Below are 27275 nucleotides of genomic sequence, written 5' to 3'. Positions count from 1 at the left end.
ACTGCCTCCCGGGTGCTTCTCCCACCGGCTGCGCCGCTACGCCGCCCGCACCAACCGGCTAGGCTCTCTCCCGGGATGAGTTCGGGGGGTAGGGCTGGGCCCCTTGTCTGTGCCGTCTGCCTCCCTGGGCTCTGCCCCAGATCGGGCTCCAAAGGTCACCTGCCTGATACGCTGGCTCCTGGTTCTGAAAACGATCGCTGTCTGCCCGTATTTGTTCGTTCTCCGTCTCTAAGTCTGTGTTTGTTGTTCAGAGTTCGTGGATTGTTATGTATGTTATCGATTCACTTGTTTTTCCAAGTCTTTGTTGCAAGAGGGATCTGCGGTAGCGTCCACCTAGTCCGCCATCTTGGCCCCGCCTCTAAATTAATAATAATTTTTAAGTGCTAATAAGGTTGTCCAATAATCTTCCTGGGGGAAATTGCAGATAATTTGGGCAACAGTGCTTTAAACATGAGGAAGGACCAGATGGTTTGAATCGCTCCAGTTTCTGATCCCAGAAACATGGTCATCTTAAACGTTGTTCTGAAACAGTTTTGGGATGCTTGCCCTCCCTACACCTCACCACCATGTCTCTCCTGCCTTCCCGCTTGTATTAGGTTTTAAATGTAATAAATGAGAAGAAGGTAATTCCTTGCTAAATAGTGATGACAAACTGTACAGGATGAACATTCAGTGTTTTTAAAGCACAAATGTTTGGATCTAAAAAAAACCCAACTCTTCAAAAGAGGAAAAATTAGTGACTAGAATGAAGTGGTGCTTAAAACTCCCAACATGTTCCCCATACAGTTGAGTGCTATTCAGAAAGGCTTAACGTGCACCTGGGCTGCGTCCTGTGAGCCCTTTTCTCACTGGCTCTCTGAGGACTAAACGGGCTGTCTCACTGAGAGAAAGATGTGTCTGAATGGCCATGAACTTTGACTTGCTTTTAAACTTTCAGGCATTATGATATTCTTGAAGACCGAGTTCCATCAGGACTGATTGTTGACTACCGCAATCTGCTGTCTCAGTGTGAGGAGAGTTACAGGAGGTTTTTAAACCTGAGAAGCAGTTTGTCAAATTGTAGCTCTGATTCTGAGCAGGAAAACATCTCCATGGTGGAAGGGTTAAAATTGTACTCGGAGATGGAACAGTTGAAACAAAAGCTAAAGCTCATTGAGAATCCTTTGTTGAGGTTTGTATATCTTTGTTATTCTTAGTTGGTTGACACCTCCCTCCCCCCCTCCCCCCGCCCCCAGCTATCTTTTGAAAACTGATATGTCTGTTTGGTTTCTTTAAGATATGTGTTTGGCTACCAAAAGAATTCTAATATCCAAGCAAAGGGCATCCGTGTGAGTGGTCAGAAGGTCACCCATGTGGTCTCCTCCACCATGATGTCTGGTCTACTGCAGGCCCTGCTGAAGGACAAGCTTTGTCAGGAGCCTTGTAAGGAAGAAATAGAAATCCAGGTAAAAGGAGACTTTCTCACTCTGGGTGGCTTTTCCCTCTGACTCACCCAAGGTTTTCATGAATTCTACAAAGTGTTTATGGGAACTTCCCACAGCTGGTTTTCTGTGAAATGGAAGTAGCAAGAACTTGTTTTCAGTCAGTAATAGTCACTTACCAAGCATGCACTGGGCTTAGTGCACGATCAAAGCTGATAATTAAATACTCAGGTTTGACTCCATTTTCAAAGTGAGACGTGAAGGCGCCTAAAGTAATACTTGGGTTGCTTTTGGGACGTATATTTGCAAAATGTTATTGTTGTTTTCTAGTTCCATAATGATCCGTTGTCTGCTATAAATGCCTGCTATGAAGGTGACAGTGTAATTGTTTGTCCTGGCCATTACGTGGTACACGGCACATTCTCCATTGCTGACTCCATCGAGTTGGAAGGTGAGTGTGGACAATCACACAACCAGGCCCTCCTGCGTGATGTGCTTCGCAGACAATAAATTACTCACCTTGTGGCAGCTTCAAGAATGTAATTTTAACTTATTTGATTTTGAATGAATTGCCACGATTAACGGTATTTAAGGCTTACAGGGAATCAACCCACTGTTTGAGCAACTTGACTAATAGCTCTTTATAACACGTATGTGTTGGGAAGACGTTCACAGTCAACATACAGAAAAAAGACCGTTAGGAAGAAGTGTACTTTCCAGATTGTGGATGGTTTTAGAAAGTCTCATTTCTGAAATAAAAAAATATTCCCAGCAATATTTTTTTAGTTTAGTATTTTTTTGGACTTGTTGCTTGCCCTTATTTCGTGTACATTGTGGGTATGCGGTGTGTGGTTTTTTGTTTTAAATTTAGCTTATTTTTGTTGGAGTATAGTGAAGTACATTTAAATTGAAATTGATAAAAAATAAACGTCGCTTACCTTAATTCTTTAAAAGCTTGCCGAAATGTTAGAAATTCTACACTTTGTTTCTTGGCCAAACTGTACTTTTGAGAAAATTAATGTTGAAAGATTCTATTAGAGATAACTTTTTAGTAGTTATACTCTTACTGTACATTTAGAGCAGTTCCTGAATGTAGGCTACTTTACAGTCATTCCTTTTGTAGATTTCAATAACATGTCAAATTCAGACGCACCTGCTCAACGGTTTACCAAAACAGCTTCAAGTTAGCAATAAAGCTTGTAATGCAAAAAATCGTGTATCATTTTGGGACTCGTGCAGCTGTTCAGAAACTGCTTAAGCTATGTCCTTTATCTTGTCAAAACTTCTTAATGCAAGCAAGCCTGGGAGTTTAATTTCCTGCTGTTCACTAGGGCATCATCTCACCCCCTTTTTTGTTTTATGTGTATAACTTTTGTTCTTTCTCCTCTCCAATGTTTGATTTATATAGATGTGTGTGTATAAATAACACATCTGCAGGATAAAGCACTGCAGTAAAAACACTTTATTTCTGGCATCGTGAAAATCACATTGATATTACCGATCGTGCGGTAGGTAGAAGTTCTTCCGAGATGGGTGAGGAGATTATAACATGATTGTTGGAGTGTCATAAATAATCTCCCAGAATCCTGAGGCTCAGGTGTCAAAATGACTGCACACTTACCAACGGGGGATTTTTGAGAATTTGGGGCAGCAGATGGGAATACATGGAGTACTTGTTCAGGAGTAAGATTTAAGCTTATCTGACAGTGAGCTGTAGCTAACAGTCATGATGAGAGATATATACTGAGTACCTACTGTGTGCAGGCATTGCCACTGTATAGTAGGGGTTTTCTTCTTTAGAACTTCCATTTACTTAGTTGATGGTTTCATGTTTTAAACTGCTGACAATACATAATTTGCTTATGTAATAATCTCATTTTTCTCTCATGGCAATTTTTAAAATATTTTTTATTTTTCTGTTGATAAAAAACCGCTTATTGTAGAAAACGTGCAAAGTACATGCAAACACATATAAAGAATTGAAAAAAAAAAAAAAAAGACTCGTAATCCCGTCATCCAGAGTCCACCACTGGGAGCATTTTGGTGTGAGAAGTGCTCTTGTGTTCTCCATGGTCCCCCAGGCTTGTCTGTACTGGTCACCTGTAGATATCCTAAGTGGCTTTGCCTGTTTAACACAGTCACTGGTTCTGTTTATTCAAGCCGAGACTTAAACAGTGAGCGTTATTTCTTATTTACAGTTTGGTCTGTGTGGTTCTGTTTCATGACAAAAATCAGGCAGTCCTCTAGTTTTCTCATCCTCCATTTTTTTTTTTCTGGTAAGCCCACTCAGTGGCCCTGCCGGCATTTTCAGTTTGATTTAGATTTATAGAGATTCAGTGATTTCTATTGGTTAACAAGGTAGGCTGCTTTTTCCAGGAGGTGAACTATTTTAAGTCAAGTTGTCAGATTTTAGGGCAGTCAGTTGAAGAGAATATTAAAATTAGATAACCTTGAGAATTGCTTAGGTTTTTTCAAAGCTGATTTATATTATAATCATAGAATTTTGGAGTTGGAAAAAAAATTTAAAAGGATCGAATGCTTAAACCTCTTTGACTCAGCTGTGAGCACTTGGATTATTTATTGTTTCATAGTAGTTCTGTAAGTGAATTTAATGCTGAGCTGGTCCGAAGTGGTTCATAGGGCAGCCTTCCTCACATGGGGCAAACTGAGGAGTTGGTACTGTTAAAAATTGAATATCATAGCTTAAATCAATCAAGATATACCGGGAGATAATTAGATGTTACCTAAATGCAACTGGTTGATTGCTCTCAAGTATCATGTGGAGTCATGTGAACTAAAGAAATGTGTTTTTCTGTTTAGGCCTTTCCCCTCACCCATCTTCTTGTTCCCTTCCCTAGGATATGGTCTACCAGATGATATTGTGATAGAAAAGAGGGGCAAAGGAGACACTTTTGTGGATTGTACAGGTGCGGATATCAAAATCTCAAGCATAAAGTTTGTTCAGCATGGTGCTGTAGAAGGAATCTTAAGTAAGTACCTGAATATTTGGTGTGTCATTCGTTCCAGGCTTTGAAGAAAAACTTTGCTTTTCATGAAAGATACACTTTAATAAAATACTATGCTTGAGTATATGGAAGGTTGATTAATTATTTATGTACATCATGTGACAATTTAGGGAGCTTATTCTTCAAGATTTGTGAGTTTAATATTTTCTTCTCTTCTGTGTCATCAGTTTTTCCCTTTTAAAACATTCCAGTATTGTTGTCTCTTCTCTCTGTGTTGGTTTTAGTGCTTGCTTCGACCCCACTGTCTTCAGGCTGCTCCAGGCTCTGTTTCCTGGGCGCTGTCCCCTCCCTTGAATTAGGGCTCTCTTCTCCCTCCAGTGTACTCAACGAAGTTACTCTCCGATGCTTTTTTCTCATCAAAAGTGCTTTTTAACTCAATCTTGCACTTCTGAAGTCAACTCATTCTTTTTTAAGCACGTGCCTCTTAGACTTCAAAAAATAACTCAAAATAGTCAACATCTTAGGAATTTATAATTCAGATGACAAAGTTTGAAAGCTATTGAAAACATTTAGACCATGTCTAATGTTAGCTCAAGCCTGTTCCTAACATTGGAAAAGGCACAGTACTTGTGAAAGCAGTTGGCTCTATGTTTTGTCATAGGCATTCACAGTGGCAAGACTACGTTGGAAAACTGTGTGCTGCAGTGTGAGACTACGGGGGTCACAGTACGGACGTCTGCAGAGCTCTTAATGAAGAACTCCGATTTATATGGTGCCAAGGTATGCTGGTCTCCTATGCCTTCCGTGAGGTAGTTTGGGTTTTCATTCTAAATAAAATGACAAAATATGGGGCCAATATGTGAAAACATATTCCCGTTCTCTTTCTTCAACGAAGTCCACACACTTACATGTACTCAGCCAGCCAGACTCAGGTGTACAACGTTATTCTTACTTTTTAGCATTTTTCACTGCAGGTTAGGAAGAAAAAGAATAAACCCCACAGTTGCTCTCTGGTAACTTTAAGAGAGGCGTAGGCCCTTGAAGTCATAACTTTATAGCCAAGTTTGTAGTAATTGAAACTCTGTTACTTTTTTAGAAAAAATTGAACTACTTCCTTAGAGATAATTCTAGACTCACGTGCAGTTATAAGAAATAATATACAGACATCCATGTGTGTACCCTTTACCAGTTTTCCCCAATGGTTATCTTGCAAAGCCATAGTACGATATCCCCACAGGAGTCTGACATGGATACAGGCAAGGCGTGGGACCCTCTGTCACCACAGGGACTCCTCATGCTGCCCTTTCGTAGTCACACCCACTTGCCCGTCTCCCCCAGCCCCCCCCGAGCCACCGGCAAACACTAGACTGTTCTCTCTTTATCATTTTGCCATGTCAAGAATGCTATATAAATGGAATCATACAGCATGTAACTTTGGGATTAGTTTTTTTCACACAGCATAATTCTCTGGAGACTCACCGAGCTGTTGTGTGCCTCAGTCGCTTATTCTTTTATTGCTGAGTAGAAGTCCCTGTATGGATGGGTTGCCGTTCAGCTCTTCACCTATCGAAGGACAGCTGGCTGGTGTCCAGTTTTTGGCTGTTAAGAATAAAGCTGCTGCTGACATTTGTGTACAGGTTTTTGTGTGAAGAGAAGTTTCATTCCTCTGAGATAAACGCCCAGGAGTGCAGTTGTTGGATTGTATGGTAGTTGCATGTTTAATTTTTTAAGAAACTGCTACACTCTTCTCCTGAGTGGCTGTATCATTTTATCTTCCTGTCGGCAATGTATGAGAGATCCAGTTTCTTTGTATCCTTGCCAGCATTTAGTGTTTTCAGTGTTTTTTTTTTTTAATCTTAGCTATTTGTATTTCCCCTTTTGTATAGTGTCTATTCAAGTCTTTTGCTCATTTTTTAATTGGGTTGTTTGTTTTTTTGTTGTAGTTCTTTATATACGCTGGATATTAGACTCTTGTCAGTTATATGGTTCCCAAAAATTTTCTCCCACTCTGTAGGTTGTCTCTTTACTTTGTAGATAAGGTCCTTTGATGAATAAAAGTTTTAATTTTGATGAAGATCAATTATCTATTTTGTCTTTCGTTGCTTGTGCTTAAGTCCCCAAAGCATAACCCGTATTTTCTTCTAAGAATTTTATGGTTTTAGTTTTCACATTTAGGTCCTTCATCCATTCTGAGTTGATTTTTATATGTGGTATAATGTATAAGTCATGTTTATTCTTTTGCTTGTGAAAATCCAGTTTTCCCAGCACCATTTATTAAAGAGACTATTGATTCCTTGTTGGATGGACTTTATACCCTTGTCAAAAATCAATTGTTTATAGATGTATGGGTTTATTTCTGAGCTCTCAATTCTGTTACATTGGTCTGTACGTCTATCATTATACCAGTACCCAACTGTTTTGATTACTGTAGCTTTATAATATGTTTTGCAATCGGGAAGTGTGAGTCCTCAAACTGTGTTACTTTTCACGATTGCTTTGGCTATTCAAGGCCCCTTGTAGTTCCATGACTCGGAATCAACTCAATGGCAGTGGGTTTGGTTTTTTGGGTTTTTGTAGCTCCGTATAAATTTGAGGATTGACTCTTCTGTTTCTGCAGAGAGGAATTTTTGATGGGGGCTGTGTAGAATCTATAGATTTCTTTGAGTAGTATTGACATCTTAATATTATTAAGTTTTCTGATCCGTGAACACAGCATGTCTTTCCATTTATTTAGGTCTTCATTAATAATGTTTCAGTAACATTGTATAGTTTTTAGTATACAAGTCTTTTACTTTTTTGGTTAAATTTATTCCTAGGTATTTTATTCCTTTTACCTGCTATTTGTAAATAGAATTGTTTTCTTAATTTCCTTTTCTGATTGCTCATTGCTAGTATAGTATATGGAAACCTAACTGATTTTTGTGTGTTGACCTTGTACTTTGCCACTTTGCTGAATTCATTTATTAACTCTAGTAGCTTTCTTGTGGAATCTTTGGGGTCTTTTACATAAAGGATCATGTCATCAGTGAAAAGGGATAGTTTTACTTCTTTTTTCCTGATTCGTATACTTTTTTTTTCATGTCTAACTGTTCTGGCTAGGACTTCCAGTACAATGCTGAATAGCAGTGTTGGGATTGGGCATCCTTGTCTAGTTCACGATTTAAGGGGAAACCTCTAAGCTTCTCCATTGAGTATGATGTTAGCTGTGGGTTTTCCATAAATGCCTTTTATCAGATGGAGGAATTTCCCTTCTATTCCTAGCTTGTTGGGTGTTTTTGTCATGAAAGTATGTTGAATTTTGTCAGGTGCCTTCTCTGTGTTGATTGTGATGATCATGTGGTTTTTTTCTTTTGATTTTACACTGATTGATTTTCTAATGTTGAACCACCCTTTGCATTTTGGGGATAAATCCCACTTGATCACGGTATATAATCCTTTTAATATGCTTTGGATTCAGTTTGCTAGTATTTTTTTTTTGAGGGTTTTTTCCATCAATATTAATAGGGAATATAGGTCTGTAGTTTTCTTGTGTCTTTGTCTGGCTTTGGCTTCATAGAATGAGTTAGGTGTGTTCTCTTCTGTGTTTGGTAAAAGTTTGAAAAGGATTGGAGCCACTTCTATAAATATTTGGCAGAATTCCACAGTGAAGCCATATGGTCCAGGACTTTTATTTTTGGGGAAGTTTTTGATTAGTGATTCGGTCTCTTTACTTGTTATGGGTTTGTTGATATCTTCTATTTTTTCTTGAGTCAGCACAGGAAGTTTATGTGTTTCTAGGAATTTGCTCATTTCAGCTACATTATCTAATTTGTTGGCATACAATTGTTCATAGTCTTATGATCCTTTTTATTGGTAGTGTCCCTGCTTTCATTCCTGATTTTAGATATTTGCACCTCCTCTCTTTTTTGCTTTGTCAGTCTAGCAATTGTTTTGTCGATTTCATTGATCTTTTCACAAAGCCCACTTCTTGTTTCGTGATTCTATTGTTTTTCTATTCTCTGTTTTACTTATCTCTGCTGATTTTTGTTATCTCCTTCCTTCAGTTGCTGCTTTTGGTTTGGTTTGCTCTTTTTCTGGCTCCTCAATTTTTTTGATTAGGTGTTGATTTGTGTTCTTTCTTCATAATGTAGGCAGTTATAGGTATAAATTTCCCTCTGAGCACTGCTTTCGCTCATCCCATAAGTTTTGAAAGGTTGTACTTTCATTTTCATTTGACTTTAAGTATTTCCTGATTTCTTTCTTGACCCATTGACTTTTTAATAGTGTTTTGTTTAATTTTTATATTTTTGTGTATTTTCCAATTTTTTTCCTGTTTTAACTGAACTCCATTGTCGTGAGAGAAAACAGTATAATTTCAGTGGGCTATCCTGGAGAATGTTCGTGCGCACTGGAGAAGAATGGATGTTGTGCTGTTGTTGGCTGGAGTGTTCTATGTCTGTTAGGTCTGCTTGGTTTGTAGTGTCATTCAGGTCTTCCATTTCCTTGTTGATCTTCTTTCTAGGTGTTCTGTCCTTTATTGAAAGTGGTGCAATGAAGTCTCCAACTATTATGTAGAGCTTTTCTATTACTCCCTTCAGTTCTATCAGCTTTTGCTTTGTATGTTTTGGGGCTCTGTTATTGGGTGCATCTTCTTGATGGGTTAACCCTTTTTATTGTTATATAATGTCCTTTTTTGTCTCTTATAACAGATTTTGACTTAAAGTCCCTTTGGTCTGATATTAAAATCTTCACCTCAGGTCTCTTTTGTTGCTATTTGCTAGGTGGCTGCTGGCTTAAATTGTTTTCCTTTTTAAATTTTAAATGATTTCTGGTGGCTTTGTATTTCATTTTATTCCGTTGTGTATGTGTTTTCTCATGAAATACTCCCGCTTCTAGAAAAACAACTCTACATGCATATGGTGGATGGTGTCATGAATGGTTAATAGCGACTCTTCATCTGTGAAATTGTATATCATTCGCCAAATGGTTTCATAAAAATAGAAGTTTAGTTGAGTCATTTTCACTTCCCAGCGTGCCTAGTGTAGCATCAGGGAATACAGTATTCCTATTACTGTCGCTTTTTTGTTGGTACCATGTGGTGCTGAGGGACAGTGTCAGAACTGTGCCAGCATAGTTCTTTCTGGTTACTTTGTATAAATAAGACACTTGAATTGGCTGCTGATTTTAAGCGTGGAGTAGTGGAGGCCGTTAATTGTCTAGCTCTTAGATGGGATTTTCAGGTTAGATTGGGTATTTTAAAACTGGTGTGTGTGTTTAAAAACATAGGGTCTTATTTCTATCCTCAAATTACAGTATCTTACTAGACTCAAATGCTGTTCTCCAACTAATTGAGCATCTCTGAGAGAATGGTTATTTTGCATCCAAATGCATTTTAAACAAAATTGTTAAATGATTTTTTTTTTTTTTTTGTAGAATCAGAAAACCGATTTGTCCAGAATAAGCAAATGGGACAGGAATTAAGTGTTGACACTCTTAGCCAGTGGTGTGTGTGTCTTGTATTGTTTTTGAAAGTGATAAATGGTAGATAGCTAGCTGGAAATGGGGCAAATGGAAATGTTGATAAGAAGCACCTAATAAAACTTAGCCTCAAGACATTTTATGTTTTCATGTTACATTTGCGCTGTACTAAATGTAAGAAGTGATAGTAATAAACCTGTTATGGTTCTGCCTTTTAAAAGCTGTTTATCACTACCTCACATTATACCTTGTAGGGAGCTGGTATAGAGATATACCCCGGGAGTAAATGCACCCTGAGTGACAATGGGATCCATCACTGCAAAGAAGGGATACTCATTAAGGTGAGGACCTGCTGAAACACCCTCTTTCCAAAGAATAGGATGGTTCCTTCTGTGAAAAATTATGCTTTATTAAATTCCCATGTTGGGTTCTGCTGTTTTCTGACTTTGAAATGCATAAGTAGCTCATAAATTTTAGCACTATCACTAGTCGATGACTGAAAGTCCCTTGTGAGGCTGCCTTCCTGCCTCCTGTAGATCCTAGAGATGACAGGAAGGCTCTAACACCCAGTGCTCAGGCTGGGTGAGAACATATTAATAAGTGGAGCTTTTCTGCTTATTTTTAGAGAAGAAAAATGAGAGGATTTGTAAAGCAGGCAGTGCTGAGTGTGACAGTTCCTTAAAGCCTTTGTTTCTCACGTCCCAGGACTTCTTGGATGAGCACTATGACATTCCCAGAATAGCCATGATGAACAACGTCATCCATAATAACGACGGTTACGGCGTCGTCTTGGTGAAACCTACAATTTTCTCTGATCTGCAAGAAAATGCCCAAGATGAAAGTGAAGGTGCACTACATTTAGTGATCTTTTATATGGAAAAACAGACTTCATCTACTGTTTCTGCACTAAACTCTGATTAAAGCTCTGGGCTTTCCTCCCCTCAAGAAAGGATTACTGTCACCTGCTTGGGCGTGGAGACAAAGAGGCTTGGTAAAGCCACAACATGGAATCTCAGGGTGGTGGAAACTTTCAAGGTCAACTAGTTCAACTATTCATTAAAAACCTTAATGTTGTAGTTTTTCTGGTCCTGCTGTTCCCTCCTTATGCTTGCTTTCTAAAAATTTGTAGACTAAGAATGGGTGTCTGATAGCAGTGGTATCTCCTGCTGGCATTTGATAAGGGTGTTGTTGTGTGCTGTTGAGTCGATTCTGACTCATAGTGAGCCTATATGACAGAACCATCCCCTAAAGTAGACTATAATGGTTACAGGAGCAGATCGCCAGGTCTTTTCTCCTGTGAAGTGGCTGGTGGGTTCGAATCGCTGACCTTTCGTTTAGTAGCTGAGTGCTTACCCATTGTACCATCAGGAGAGAAGTGAATGTGCCAGGTTGAAGCAGGGGATAGTGGAGTTTGCTCTGCTTTTTATTGGTAGAAGCAAATGCCTCTGTGTGATCTGCCTTTCTTGGCAGAAAAGTTGTAGTAACACCGTGGGAAAATCATGAATTTCAAGCCATGATTCAGATCACCGTAAGTCTCAGATGTGAAGAAGGATTAGACATTCAAGTGGGTGGGCAACGTTTAAAGGATGGCGAGTAGTCCGCATCATACCACAGCATCCACCCCAGTTATTTCTCTGTGAGTTTTCCATTATTTCACAGTTCTGTAGTCAGAAGTCCAGGCGGGCTTGACTGGGTTCAATGCTCAGGGTCTTACAAGGGGGAAATCACGTGTCATTTGGACAGGGCTCTTGTCTGGAAGCTCTGGGGAAGAATTCACATCGAGCTCATTCGTGTTGTTGGCAGAATCCAGTTGTTGGCAGTTGTAGGTGTGAGGTCTCTGTTTTCTTGCTGGCTATTGGCCAGGAACCTCTCTCAGCAACTAGAGGCCACTCTCAAGTCCTTGCCCCGTGGCCCCCTCCATCTCAGCAGTAGAAATCTTCCCTCATGCAAAATCCCCCTTATCCTTCACGCCTCTCTGGCTTCCTCTTCTGCAACTAGTTGAGAAAGCTGTGCTTTTGAGGGGCTCATGTGAACAGGTCAGGCCCACCCGAATAATCCCCGTCTTAAGGTCAACTGATGAGTAAGCTTAACTACATCTGTAAATTTCTTTTGTCATGTAACAATCATGGGGGTAACACCATGGGGTGAGGATCATGGGGGTCATCTGGAATTCTGTCCATTACAAACACTCATTTATAATGCTGATAAGTAGCTGCTAGACTGAGAGTTCCTTTAGAAAAAGTAGTACTATCTTTGAATCTTTGCATCCTAACACAGCACTTAAAAAAAGTAAATACCCAGGAAATATCTGTTGAGTCAACTAGGGTCTAGGCTAAAGAGGAAAAAAAGGAGTTGGAAATTGGTGATCCTCCATGAGAGTAAGGAAACCTAGGCACACAGAGCAAGACACCTGATCATTGAGATTCTTACGGTTAAGTGTGTGTAAAATTCAGTCAGATGCCAGCAGCGATCTTTGGCAGAAAAAACTTGAAATCTCTAACAGATTGTGTAAAAACATGTATATTTTAGTCCTTGTTATGTTTACCTTTATTTGTTTTTACTTTTTTTGTTTGTCCAGAAAATAAAGCGCTTAAAATTCAGACCAGCGGAGAGGTAGGTGCAGCTGAGAAGGTGGACTTGGAAGAGCTGATTCAGTGTGCAGCTGGTCAAATGGAGCTGTATGCAGGCCCTGACCTTTCTGAGCAAGTCGAAGGCAATTGTGAAATCATAAATGAACTAGTTGCTGCCTCCACAAAGAAAGGCCAGATGAAGAAGAAAAGGCTGAGTGAACTGGGGATCACGCAAGCCGATGACAACTTGATGTCCCAGGAGATGTTTGTTTCTATCGTCGGGAACCAGTTCAGGTGGAACGGGAAGGGGAGCTTCGGCACCTTTCTTTTCTGAGCGCCATGATGTGAACAGACACCAAGTGCTGGATTTGCACGTGCTGCCTGAGGGCCACTGCTGCTGTTTGCTTCATGCCTGCGTTTTATATTCAGTATACTCCGTTGTGTTTGAGTGTGATGTAGATTTATTTCTATCTGCAGGTATTGCACAGAAAACACTCCGCCTTTACAAAGGTCATAGAAACATAAAATAGAAAATATTTGGAGATTTTTTTTTTTTTATGCAGAAAGCCTTGCTTTTCTTGACAGAGTTCTCCCAGTTGAAGCCTGCTTGTAACTTTCTACTGTAGATACACTTTCATCTAGCACTTCCAAGACAATGAGTGCTCAAAACTGAGCAGTGTCAAAGGTGTGCTGTTCTCCTCAGCCTTGTCTTTTTATCTCAATTACAGCGAGTCTGATTTCCACCAGTATTTGCATAGTACCTGTCTTAAAATAAAAGCCTTTATGATTGGGAAGTTATCTGCCTAATCAGACTTATTATTGAGAATCCGAGTGGGTTGCATTTTTATGTTAAACTGTACAATCGTTAAAACGGTAAGAGAGAACACAGAAGGTTTGAAACAGAAATGGAATGTTGTTCAGAGCTAGCATTTCCATTATTGCCAAACATGAATGATTGAGAAGGTGCTTTTCTTTCACCCTAGCAGTATTCTGATCAAATCTCTTTTCCAGAGTCTGTGTTAGCTACATAGTCTTGGTATCATATTGTAAAACACAGCTTCTAAAAGTATTTATATTTAAAAAAGTATATGTGACATTAATATGCCTACTGATTAAAATTATACTGATGAAATAACGAGTCTGAATCTTGTCATCTCTTTCTAAACCGATTTAGGGGCATGGTGTCAACGTAACATATGCGATCCTTTGAAGTACACTATTTTGATATGTTTTCTAGTGTTTCAGAAAGTCTATTCAGTTCTTTTTCAAAATGTATGTTTGCTTCTTAAATTTGGGTGGATTTTTCAGATGTTACTAAGTGTGGAAAGATTTATGTAAAATTTAATGTTTGGCCATTTATCGCCAGGTGTTTTTATTCCCCTCCCTTTTTAAAAAAAATTTTATTGTGTTTTGGGTGAAAGTTTACAGCGCAAATATTAGTTTCTCATTCAAAAACTTATACACAAATTGTTTTGTGACATTGGTTCTCCATGTCCATATGTCCAGTTTTCCAGTCCCTTCCTGCTTTCTCATCTTTGCTTTTGGGCAGGTATCCTCCATTTGGTCTCATGCACTTGATTGAACTAAGAAGCACATTCCTCACACGTGTTATTATTTGTTTTATAGGCCTGTCTAATCTTTGGCTGAAAGGTGGAGTTTGGAGTGGTTTCAGTTCTGAGTTAGCTAGTTGTCGGAGGGCCATAGTCTTGGGACCTCCTCCAGTCTCTGTCAGACCAGCAAGTCTGATCTTTTTTGTGAATTTGAATTTTGTTGAGCATTTTTCTCCCATTGTGTCTGGGACCCTCTGTGGTGATTCCTGTCAGCATTTGGTGGTGGTTGCCAGGCACCATCTAGCTCTTCTAGGCTCAGGCTGGTGGAGGCTCTGGTTCATGTGGTTTTTTTAGTCCTTTGGACTGATATTTTCCTTGTGTCTTTGGTTTTCTTCATTCTCCTTTGCTCTGGACTAGATGGGACCGATAGATGTATCTTAGATGGCTGCTTACAAGCTTTTAAGACCCCGGGCGCTTCTCACCAAAGTTAGATGTAGAACATTTTCTTTATGAACTATGTTATGCCAATTGACCTAGATGTCCCTCAAGATAATAGTCCCTAGCCCTCAGCCCCAGTAACCTGGTCCTTCAAGGTGTTTGGATGTGTCTAGGAAGCTTTTATGACTTTGCCTTGGTCAAGTTGTGCTGACTTCTCATATATTGTGTGTTGCCTTTCCCGTCATCAAAGTTAACACTTGTCTACTGTCTAGTCAGTGATCTCCCTTCCCCATCTCTCCCCTCCCTTGTAACCATCGAAGATCGTTTTTTTCTGTGTGTAAAGCTTTTCTTGGTTTTTTATAATAGTGGTCTCATACAATAGTCGTCTTTCGTGATTGACTTATTTCAGCCAGCATAATGCCCTCCAGATTCATCCATGTTGTGAGATGTTTTGTAGATTCATCATTGTTCTTTATTGTTGCATAGTATTCCTTTGTGTTGAAGTATCGTAATTTGTGTATCCATTCATCTGTTGATGGGCATTTGGGTTGTTTCCATCTTTTTACTATTGTGAATAATGCTACAGTGAACATGGGTGTGCATATGTCTATTTGTGTGACGGCTCTTATTTCTCTAGGATGTATTCCTAGTAGTGGGATTGCTGGATTGTATTTCTAGCTTTTTAAAGAGGTGCCACATCATTTTCCATAGTGGTTGTACCATTTTACACTCCCACCAGCAGTGCAAAAGAGTTCCAATCTCTCCAACATTTGTTATTTTCTGATTTTTTTGGATTAGTGCCAGTAATGTTAGGGTGCATTTTTTTTTTTTAATGATCATAAGGTCCCCTGTTGGTATAGTGATTAAGAGCTATGGCTGCTAACCAAAAGCTTGGCAGTTCAAATCCACCAGGTATTCCTTAGAAACTCTGTGGGGCAGTTCTACTCTGTTCTATAGGGTTGCTATGAGCAGGGTTTTTTTTTTTTTAATGATTGTGAGCTTTCCAATTTTTTTTTTTATCCTGCTGCAGAGAGGCTTAAAAAGTAATGTTGATTAATTCTATATCAGCTTCAGCCAAATACTGGTTTGAAAACCATTCAACTTTTTTTTTAATCAAATAGGTTTTTCAGTTTTATTTTCACTTTATCTTGGAGTTTAGAGTTTGTATATTCTCCTGTAACTGCTGGAGTGTTAAAGTGGTGTATACTTAGGTAAATAAAGCTGGTATTTCTCCTTTATATAGCTCAGCAGTGTTTCAGATTTTAGCCCAGTCATTAACTTTTATTCAAGTGATCAGTTAGTGAATAGGATTAATGTATTCTTTTTTTTTTTGTGTGATTTTTATTGTGCTTTAAGTGAAAGTTTACAAATCAAGTCAGTCTCTCACATAAAAACTTCTATACACCTTGCTACATACTCCCAATTACTTCCCCCTAATGAGACAGCCTGCTCTCTCCCTCCACTTTCTCTTTTCGTGCCCATTTCGCCAGCTTCTATCCCCCTGTACCCTCTCATCTCCCCTCCAGGCAGGAGATGCGAACATAATCTCAAGTGTCCACCTGATCCAAGAAGCTCACTCCTCACCAGCCTCCCTCTCCAACACATTGTCCAGTGCAATCCATGTCTGAAGAGTTGGCTTCAGGAATGGTTCCTGTCCTGGGCCAACAGAAGGTCTGGGGGCCATGACCACCAGGGTCCTTCCAGCCTCAGTTGGACCATTAATTCTAGTCTTTTTATGAGAATTTGGGGTCTGCATCCCACAGCTCTCCTGCTCCCTCAGGGGTTCTCTGTTGTGTTCCCTGTCAGGGCAGTCATCAGTTGTAGCTGGGCACCATCTAGTTCTTCTGGTCTCAGGATGATGTAGTCTCTGATTGATGTGGCCCTTTCTGTCTCAGGCTCGTAATTACCTTGTGTCCTTGGTGTTCTTCATTCTCCTTTGATCCAGGTGGGATGAGTCCAATTGATGCATCTTAGATGGCTCCTTGCTAACGTTTAAGACCCCAGACGCCACTCTTCAAAGTGGGATGCAGAATGTTTTCTTAATAGATTTTATTACGCCAGTTGACTTAGATGTCCCCGGAAATCATGGTCCCCAAACCCCTGCCCCTGCTACACTGGCCTTTGAAGCATTCAGTTTATTCAGGAAACTTCTTTGCTTTTGGTCCAGTCCAGTTGTGCTCATCTCCCCTGTATTGTGTGTTGTCTTTCCCTTCACCTAAAGTAGTTCCTATCTACTATCTAATTAGTGAATGCTCCTCTCCCACCCTACCTCCCTCCCCCCTCTCGTAACCACAAAAGAATGTTTTCTTCTCAGTTTAAACTATTTCTCAAGTTCTTGTAAAAGTGGTCTTATACAATATTTGTCCTTTTGCAGCTGATTCATTTCACTCAGCATAATGCCGTCCAGTTTCCTCCATCTTATGAAATGTTTCACAGATTCCTCACTGTTTTTTATCAATGTGTAGTATTCCATTGTGTGAATATACCATAATTTATCCATTCATCCGTTGATGGGCACCTTGGTTGCTTCCATGTTTTTGCTATCGTAAACAGTCCTGCAATAAACATGGGTGTGCATATATCTGTTCACATGAAGGCTCTTATTCCTCTGGGATATATTCTGAGGAGTGGGATTGCTGGATTGTATGGTAGTTCTATTTCTAGCTTTTTAAGGAAGCGCCAAATTGATTTCCAAAGTGATTGTCCATTTGACATTCCCACCAGCAGTGTAGAAGTGTTCCAATCTCTCCACAGCCTTTCCAACATTTATTATTTTGTGTTTTTTGGATTAATGCCAACCTTGTTGGAGTGAGATGGAATCTCATTGTAGTTTTGATCTGCATTTCTCTAATGGCTAATGATCGTGAACATTTCCTGATGTATCTGTTAGCTACCTGAATGTCTTCTTTAGTGAAGTGTCTATTCATATCTTTTGCCCATTTTTTAATAGGGCTATTTGTCTTTTTGTAGTTCAGTTTTTGCAGTATCATGTAGATTTTAGAGATCAGATGCTGATTGGAAATGTCTCAACTAAAAACTTTTTCCCGGTCTGTAGGTATTCTTTTTTGGTGAAGTCTTTGGATGAGGATAGGTGTTTGATTTTTAGGAGCTCCCAGTTATCTAGTTTTTCTTCTGCATTCTTAATAATGTTTTATATACTGTTTATGCCATGTATTAGGGCTCCTAACATTGTCCCTATTTTTCCTTCCATGATCTTTATCGTTTTAGATTTTATATTTAGGTCTTTGATCCATTTTGAGCTTGTTTTTGTGCATGGAGTGAGATATGGGTCTTGTTTCATTTTTTTGCAAATGGATATCCAGTATGGCAGCACCATTTGTTAAAAAGACTGTCTTTTCCCCATTTAACTGTTTTCGGGCCTTTGTCAAATATCAACTGCTCATATGTGGATGGATTTATGTCTGGATTCTTAATTCTGTCCAGTACCAAGGTGTTTTGACTACTGTGGCGGTATAATAGGTTCTAAAATCAGGTAAAGTAAGGCCTCCCACTTTGTTCTTCTTTTTCAGTAATGCCTTATTTATCCGGGGCCTCTTTCCCTTCCATATGAAGTTGGTGATTTGTTTCTCCATCTCATTAAAGAATGTCGTTGGGATTTGGATTGGAATTGCAGTAAATGTATAGATCTCTTTTGGTGGAATAGACATTTTGATAATGTTAAGTCTTCCTATTCATGAGCAAGATATGTTTTTCCACTTATGTAAGTCTCTTTTGGTTTCTTGCAGAAGTCTACTGTAGTTTTCTTTGTATAGGTCTTTTATATCTTTGGTAAGATTTATTCCTAAGTATTTTATCTTCTTGGGGGCTACTGTGAATGGTATTGATTTGGTGATTTCTTCTTTGATGTTCTTTTTGTTGATGTAAAGGTATCCAAGTGATTTTTGTATGTTTATCTTGTAACCTGAAACTCTGCCGAACTCTTCTATTAGTTTCGGTAGTTTTCTGGAGGATTCCTTAGGATTTTCTGTGTATAAGATCATGTCATCTGCAAATAGAGATACTTTTACTTCTCCCTTGCCAATCTGGATGCCCTTAATTTCTTTATCTAGCTTAATTGCTCTAGCTAAGACTTCCAGCACAATGTTGAATAAGAGTGGTTATAAAGGGCATCCTTGTCTGGTTCCCGATCTCAATGGGAATGCTTTTAGGCTCTCTCCATTTATGATGCTGTTGGCTTTTGTATACATGCCCTTTATTATGTTGAGGAATTTTCCTTCTATTCCTATTTTGCTGGGGGTATTTATCATGAATGGGTGTTGAATTTTGTCAAATGCCTTTTCTGCATCAATTGATAAAATCATGTGATTCTTTTGTTTTATTTATGTGGTGGATTACATTAATTGTTTTTCTAATGTTGAACCATCCCTGCATACCTGGTATGAATCCCACTTGGTCATGGTGAATTATTTTTTTGATATGTTGTTGAATACTGTTGGCTAGAATTTTGTTGAGGATTTTTGCATCTACATTCATGACGGATATAGGTCTATAATTTTCTTTTCTTGTGGTGTCTTTACCTGGCTTTGGTATCAGGGATACGGTGGCTTCATAGAATGAGTTTGGTAGTATTCCGTCCTTTTCTATGTTCTGAAATACCTTTAGCAGTAGTGGTGTTAACTCTTCTCTGAAAGTTTGGTAGAACTCTGCAGTGAAGCCATCAGGACCAGGGCGTTTTTTTTGTTGGGAGTTTTTTTGATTACCTTTTCAATCTCTTCTTTTGTTATGGGTCTATTTAGTTGTTCTACCTCTGTTTGTGTTAGTTTAGGTAGGTAGTGTGTTTCTAGGAATTCATCCATTTCTTCTAGGTTCTCAAATTTGTTAGAGTACAATTTTTCATAGTAATCTGATATGATTCTTTTAATTTCAGTTGGGTCTGTTGTAATATCGCCCATCTCGTTTCTTATTCGGGTTATTTGCTTCCTCTCCTGTTTTTCTTTTGTCAGTTTGGCCAATGCTTTAACAATTTTGTTGATTTTTTCAAAAAACCAGTTTTTGGTCTTGTTAATTATTTCAATTGTTTTTCTGTTTCATTTAGTTCAGCTCTAATTTTTATTATTTGTTTTCTTCTGGTGCCTGTGGGTTTCTTTTGTTGCTCTCTTTCTATTTGTTCAAGTTGTAGGCATAATTCTTTGATTTTGGCCCTTTCTTCCTTTTGGATGTGTGCATTTATAGATATAAATTGGCCTCTGAGCACTGCTTTTGATGTGTCCCAAAGGTTTTGATAGGAAGTGTTTTCATTCTCATTGGAATCTCTGAATTTTTTTATTCCATCCTTAATGTCTTCTATAATCCAGTCATTTTTCAGTAGGGTATTGTTCAGTTTCTTAAGTGTTTGATTCCTTTTCCTGTTATTGATTTCTACTTTTATGGCCTTATGGTCAGAGAAGATGCTTTGTAATATTTCAATGTTTTGGATTCTGCTAAGGCTTGCTTTATGACCTAATATGTGGTCTCTTCTAGAGAATGTTCCATGTGCACTAGAAAAGAAAGTATACTTGGTTGCTGTTGGGTGGAGTGTTCTGTGTGTATATGAGGTCAGGCTGGCTGATTGTGGCATTTAGATCTTCCCTGTCTTTATTGAGCTTCTTTCTGGATGTCCTGTCCTGTGCTGAAAGTAGTGTGTCGAAGTCTCCTACTATTATTGTGGAGCTGTCTATCTCACTTTTCAATGCTGTTGGAGTTTGTTTTATATATCTTGCAGCCCTGTCATTGGGTGCATAAATATTTAATATGGTTATATCTTCTTGGTGTATTGTCCCTTTAATTATTATACAGTGTCCTTCCTTGTTCTTTCTGATGGATTTAAATTTAAAGGCTATTTTGTCAGAAATTAATATTGCCACTCCTGCTCTTTTTTGATTGTTGTTTGCTTGATATATTTTTTTCCATCCTTTGAGTTTTAGTTTGTTTGTGTCTCTAAGTCTAAGGTGTGTCTCTTGCAGGCGGCATGTAGACGGATTTTTTTTTTTAATCCATTCTGCCACTCTCTGTCTCTTTATTGGTGTATTTAGTCCATTTACACTCAGGGTAATTGTGGATAGGTATGAATTTAGTGTTATCATTTTGATGTCTTTTTTTGTGTGTTGTTGACAGTTTTTTTCCCACTTAATTTTGTGTGCTGAGTAGATTATATCTTGTCCTTTCCTCATATTTGTTGTTGTTGATTTTGTTTCTACTGAGTCTGTATTTTTTTCTTGTGTTTTTTTTGATGAGTAGGATAGTTTGTCTCCTTTGTGGTTACCTTATTATTTACCTCTATTTTTCTAAATTTAAACCTAACTTTTATTTCTTCATATCTCCATATCTTCCTTCCATATGCAAGGTGTATGATTACATTTCTTAGTCCCTCTTTATTATTCTGATATTGTCTTCTTTCATATAATAAGATTGCTGTTACCCTGTTTTGAGTTTTTTTTTTTTTTTAATATTCTTGCTTTGTTTTTTTGGATTTCCCTGTCTGGGTTGACTTCTGGTTGCTCTGCCTAGTGTTCTAGCCTTGGGTTGATACCTGATATTATCGATTTTCTAACCAAAGACCTGCCTTTAGTATTTCTCGTAATTTTGTTTGGTTTTTACGAATTCCCTCAACTTGTGTTTATCTGGAAATGTCTTAACTTCACCTTCATATTTAAGAGACAGTTTTGCTGGATATATGATTCTTGGCAGGCAATTTTTTTCCTTCAATTTTTTAAATATGTCATCCCACTGCCTTCTTGCCTGCATGGTTTCTGCTGAGTAGTCCGAGTTTATTCTTATTGGCTCTCCTTTGTAGGTGACTTTTCATTTATCCCTCGCTGCTCTTATAATTGTCTATTTATCTTTGGTTTTGGCAAGTTTGATTATAATATGTCTTGGTGACATTCTTTTAAGATCTACCTTATGTGGAGTTCGATGAGCATCTTGGATAGATATCTTGTCATCTTTCACAATATCAGGGAAGTTTTCTGCCAACAAATCTTCGACAATTCTGTCTGTATTTTCTGTTATCCCTCCCTGTTCTGGTACTCCAATCATTCGTCGGTTATTTCTCCTGACAGAGTCCCACATGATTCTTAAGGTTTCTTCATTTTTTAAAATTCTTTTATCTTGACTCTTCTTCAAATATATTAGTGCCAAGTGATTTATCTTCGAGTTCAGAAATTCTAGCTTCTACTTGCTCAATTCTGCTTCTCTGACTTTCTATCGAGTTGTCTACTTCTCTAATTTTATTGTTAATCTTCTGAATTTCTGATTGCTGTCTGTCTATGGATTTTTCCAGCTTATTAAACTTTTCATTGTGTTCATGAATAATCTTTCTCATTTCTTCAATTGCTTTACCCGTGTGTTCCTTGGCTTATTCTACATATTGTCTCATTTCTTTCCTGATGCCTTGAAGGGTTCCGTATATTAAACTTTTGTATTCTGCATCTGGTAATTCCAGGAATGCACTTTCATCTAGAAGATCCCTGGATTCTTTGTTTTGAGAGCTTGTTGATTTGTTGGTCTGTTTCTTTATGTGACTTGATATTGACTGTTGTCTCCGAGCCATCTGTAAGTTATTGTATTAGTTTATGCTTGCTTACTCTGTCGTAGCTGCTTGCTTTGTTTTGTTTTGGTATACCCCTTTGTGTTGCTTGAGTGAGCTAGCTTGATTATTTTCACCTTTGGAGTTCTGACGTTCTGTCCCCAGCAGGCTAGAGCTGTTATCAGGTATATCAGTCTAGGAGTCCATTCAGTTTTCTTGTACGAATTCAGCTCAGGTTTCCAGGTAGCTGATATCAAGTGTGTGGTACAGGCTCTGTCCTACAGTCTTAGAGGGGCAGGGGTGATTGGCATATATACCGATATCTGATTGCGGCAGGGGGTCATGCTCTGAACAAGGCAGGGGGCTGAGAACTGAGCCCTGAGTGTCTCCTAGGAAAATGCGTCCCTCTTCCCTAAAGCGTGCAGGTGGGTGGGCTCTGCAGATGGACCATGGGCACCCAAAGTTTTTGGTTGTAAGGACTGGGAAGTACCAGTTATCTTTGGACCCCTGTCGCGGGTGGCTGGGTGACCCGAGTGGAGCTACCAGTCCTTAGGTCCCTGATGTGCGTAGTTGGGGACCTTGTTTAATAGGCAAAGCAATGTCAAACATTAAACACCCACCTCTCCACCGCACAGCTGAAATGGTTGGAGCCTGCCAACAAGGGCCTATTCTCCCGACATGGGCCCACACAGGTCCATGCAGAAGGGAAAGTTGCTCAACATCCATGGACGGTTTATGCCTGGACAGGAGCTGCTTCTGTCCTGAGCTCCCCCGTTTTGTGGAGCTAGCAAATTATCTTTTCCCCCAAATGCAAATTTTTTCCTTCCCCAAGGCCGGGAGTAGGGCTCTAGGTGCTCAACAGTGCCTGTCTCAGGTCCAGGGAATTCAGCCGCTGAAGCTGGCTTGGGGGTGGGGGGTGGCACGTTAAGATATACGCAAGTGCTTAGCTTTTGCCAAGAGCGCCGTTCTCAGGTTCCGGAGGTGTGAGTGGGCTGTGTGGCTGGCTGCTTCTCCCTGAGGGAACTGCAGCCGAACGCTAGTACCAGCTCGCCGCAGTCACTGCTCCGGAAATGGTGCCTGAGAGCTCCCTGTGATTCAGTTCCAGTAACTCCTCTCCGCTTCTGAACGGCCTCTTCCTCCCTGTGCCCCTCAGTTTGTTTTCTAAGCTTGGCTTTGAAGCTCAGGGCTTCCAGCTTGTCACAAATATACTTGTTTCACTTGTTTTTTTGAGTCTTTTTTGTAAAAAGGGCTCACCAGAAGTGTCTGTCCATTCAGCAATCTTTGCTCCGCCAGATTAATGTGTTCTTATTAAATTACTTAGAATACACTTTGTCTCTATCATGAAGAGTTAAGCATTCTGGACCACCTAGTACAGAGAGAACCCTGGAGGACACGAGTTTGACGTTTGAGAAGAAAACACCGATGTGCAAAAGGGACTGTGTCTCTGTGTTGGCCATGGTACCACGTTGTCCTGTCCTCACGGTGTGCCCTGGCTGTGCCCTTCTTAGTGGAGATTCTTCAGAGGCATCTCCCCTCCTCAGGTCCTTGGTCTGTTATTAATCCACATGTAGAGCCATAAATGTATTTTCAAAAACTGCCTAGAGATCACTTGATCTCAAGTGTATACACCCCACTTTTCTGGACTTGTAACAAGATGATGGAATGTCTACTTTCTGGGTTTGGCTCTTCACAGGGAGGTTGAAGAAGGGAGTTAAAACATTGATGAGCACCTAGCAGTAATCCTACTTAAGGTTTCTTTATAATTCAATTTGCTGTTATTATCTCTATTCCTTTTCTGGGAAAAATATTCCACAGATTCTATGAAGGTTAAGTTGGGATAAAAACTGAGTATTAGGCTTTGATGCAAATGCTATGCAGAAGATTTGATTTTATAGCATTTTATTCTGTGATTTTTTTAGAAGATGTGTATGTATAAAAAATTTTTTAAAAGCCGTATACAATGAAAGCTGTGAGAGCTGGAATTGCCTTGTTTTTCTGTCTCTGCAATTTTTCCGCCTTTGACAGGGTGCAGTCTTAACACTTTTCTGTCACTATTAGTGGAAAATACTTGTTTTCCTTCTCTGACAGGTTTCCGCCTTACACACGTTCTGACTTTCGCAGATTTTACTGTGTATGTGTTAAAGCGAATGTCTCTTTTCATAGTTCAATAATAGAACTGGGAAAAGAGACCTTCAATATATATATATTACTCTATGCCTTTGAAGAGATCTACAATCTATATATTATACTACCCTTTGAAGAGACCTATAATATATACATTACACTAAAAAAAAAAAATTTTTTTATGCCTTTGAAGAGAACTATAATATGCATATTACACTATGCCTTAACAACTGATAAGACTTTTAAAAACAAAGAAACAAAGGTATAGTATAATACTCTAGAAATTGCTTCAGCTACTTCCCTTAGCATATTATGGAAATCTATGGCTGTACAGGCAGTTCCCAGATTACGAACGAGATCCATTCCTAAGTGTGCCTTTAAGAATTTGTAGGTAAGCTGGAACAGGTGCACACGGTTCTTATTTAGCCTTACCTCAGTGCAATGAGTTAACAGCCGCACGTGCAGCAAGTGAAGGTGATTGTGGTGAGAATTTGTTGTGAGTAGGGGTTGGTTCAATCTTTTCAAAGTGAGGACAAATTTACATAACATTAAAGGGCAAGTACGAGTTGTCCCTAAGTCATTCATCTGTAACCCAAGGACTTACTGTGTATATGGATATACTTCAGTATTTTTGATGGTTGCATTGTGCTTCATTGTCAGAATTCTTTCAGTTGTGATAGAAACCAACCCAGACAGTCTGAAGTTCCCCACTTGGAGTGATGCTATTATTATACTAAATTTTCATATGTGCCTAATGTCGACCCTCTGGTTTTAATCTCCAACAAAATGTATGTTCTGCTATAAGGATCCAAATCACTGACACCCTATCAAATCTGTCAAGAACTGTTTCCCAGGCATCCTGTGTATTAAAAAAAACAAACCAAACCCAGTGCCGTTGAGTTGATTCTGACTCATAGTGACCCTATAGGGCAGAGTAGAACTGCCCCATAGAGTTTCCAAGGAGCACCTGGCAGATTTGAACTGCTGACCCTTTGGTTACCAGCCGTAGCACTTAACCACTACGGCACCAGAGTTTCGTCCTACATATAGCAAACTCTTTTTCCCTTGTAATGGCTTGGAGAAAACGTAGCCTCCTTGCCATTTCATTTTTGTTTTTCAGAAGTTTCTTGAGTATTGAGCTTTTAAAAAAATCAGCTATTATCAGATTTACTGGCACAATAAAAAATCAAATATTAAAAATATGCAATTCTCTGAGTTTTGACAAGTATATACAGTTGTGTAACCCCTACCACAATCAAAAGATAGAATGTTTCCATCACCTCCAAAATGCCCTTATTTTCCTTTCCAGGCATTCCTTTCCCCCTACCCTTGGACACTGTCAACCACTGATCTGCTTTCTAGTACCATAGTTTCACCTTTTCTAGAATTACATATAAAAGGGAACCATGCTGGATGTAGTCTTTTGTGTCTACCTTCTTAAGTTAGCATAATGCTCTTAAAATTCACCTATATTGTTTCATGTGCCTGTAGTTTATTTTTTATTGCGGAGTAGGTTTTCATCGTGTGGTTGTACCACATTCTCAATTTGTTCACCAGTTGATGGATCCTGTGGGTTGTTTGTAGTTTTTGGCTATTATGAATAAAGTTGCTAAGAATATTTGGGTGAATGTCTTTGTTTGAACACATCTTCATTTCTTTGGGGGTAAATACCTATAAATGGAATTGCTAGGATGTAAGGTAAATGTACATTTACTTTATTAGAAAGTCCCAAACTGGTTTGCTGTTTTGTATCCCCACGTGCAATGTAGGAGAGTTCTAGTTGCTCCATGTCTTTGTCAACACTTGATATTATCAGTCTTCTAAATTTTAACTATTCCAATGAGTGTGTAGTGATAGCTCATTATGATTTTAATTATTTGCATTTCCTTTGTCACTGATGATGTCTAGCATTTTTATTGTACTTATTTGTCATTCCTATGTTTGCTGATGCATGTGTTCAAATACTCTGCCTACTTTTTTTTTAGTTGTTTGTTTTTTGCAAATTTTTTCTTCCTGTCTATGGCTTTTTTTTTTTATGGCTTGCTTTTTCATTTTCTTAGTGGTGTCTTTTAAGGAGGGAAAGTTTTAAATTTTGATGGAATCAGTTTATCACTATGTTGTTTTATGGTTCGTGCTTTTTATGTCCTACTTGAGAAAGCTTGCTTAACTCAAGATCACAAAGATTTTTCTCCTACGTTTTCTTTTAGAAGGTTTATAGTTTTAGCTTTTATATTTAGATATACAATTTATTTCAAGGTTTGCTTGTGTGTGTATTATATAAAAAAAGAAGCATAAAGGTTCATTCTTTTGAATATGTATATCCATTTGTTCTAGAACTATCTTGCATTGGCTGGGTTCTCTAGAGAAGCAAAACCAGTGAAGCATATAAACATATATATCGAGAGATTTATATCAAGGAAACAGCTCAAGTGATTGTAGAGGCTAGAAAGTCCCAAGTCCATGGGTTAGGCTGGAGGTTTTTCTCGACTCAGGTAGCTGTAGGGGCTGGCAAACACAAAATCGGCAGGTCAGATAGCAGGCCTTTTGCTCACAGGCTGCAAAGTCTGATGAATCTGAAGATCAGCAGGTAAGCTGCTAGCTCAAGTCCCAAGAACTGGAGGTCAGATAAACAGGAGCCAGTTGCAGGATCCAGAGCAAGCAAGAGTCAACAAGCTTTGCCAGAAAGTCCACCTATATTGGATGCAGCCCACACCCCCAAGGAAAATCCCTTTCAGCTTATTGGTTGATCTCATCATGTTGTTGAATTGTTGGAGTTTTCTATGTATTTTAGAGATTAGACTCTTATCAGATATGCCATTGCCAAAGGTTTTCTCCCTGTTTGTAGATTCTCTTTTTACTCTCTTGATAAAGTCTTTTGATGAGCACAAGTATTCAGTTTTTAGGAGGTCCCAGTTATCTAATTTATCTTCTGTCTTTTGTGCATTTTTAGTTTTATTTGATAGACTATGCCAAAAATTAATTCCCCTAGTTTTGACCCTATGTTATCTTGCAGGAACTTTATAGTTTTAGTTTTAACATTTAGGTCTTTGATCCATTTTGAGCTAGTTTTTGTGCGTGGTATGAGCTGTGGATCCTGTTTCATTTTTCTGCATGTGGATATCCAGTTTTGCCAGCACCATTTGTTAAAAAGACTGTTTCTTCTCCATTGAATGGACTTTGACCTTTTGTCGAAGACCAGCTGCCCATATATGGACAGATTTACT

The 27275-nt window shown here is 38.9% G+C and overlaps 1 protein-coding gene across 1 annotated transcript in view; it reads left to right on the top strand.

The window, feature by feature from the left end:
• SHCBP1 (SHC binding and spindle associated 1) overlaps window positions 1-13537 on the top strand; it is a 40948-nt gene extending 27411 nt beyond the window's left edge. The window contains exons 7-14 of the mRNA XM_003416339.4: window positions 938-1171; window positions 1277-1445; window positions 1752-1872; window positions 4280-4411; window positions 5049-5167; window positions 10099-10185; window positions 10550-10691; window positions 12423-13537. Of these exons, the coding sequence (XP_003416387.1) occupies window positions 938-1171; window positions 1277-1445; window positions 1752-1872; window positions 4280-4411; window positions 5049-5167; window positions 10099-10185; window positions 10550-10691; window positions 12423-12748 (1330 nt within the window). The 3' untranslated portion in view covers window positions 12749-13537. The remainder of the gene's footprint in view (window positions 1-937; window positions 1172-1276; window positions 1446-1751; window positions 1873-4279; window positions 4412-5048; window positions 5168-10098; window positions 10186-10549; window positions 10692-12422) is intronic.
• Window positions 13538-27275: the final 13738 nt, after the last annotated feature.

This window comes from Loxodonta africana, chromosome 21 (genome assembly GCF_030014295.1).
Source record: "Loxodonta africana isolate mLoxAfr1 chromosome 21, mLoxAfr1.hap2, whole genome shotgun sequence".
In the NCBI taxonomy this organism is placed as follows: Eukaryota; Metazoa; Chordata; class Mammalia; order Proboscidea; family Elephantidae; genus Loxodonta; species Loxodonta africana.
Note: the sequence above shows the minus strand (reverse complement) of the source record. Positions and strands in the feature narration are given on the sequence as shown.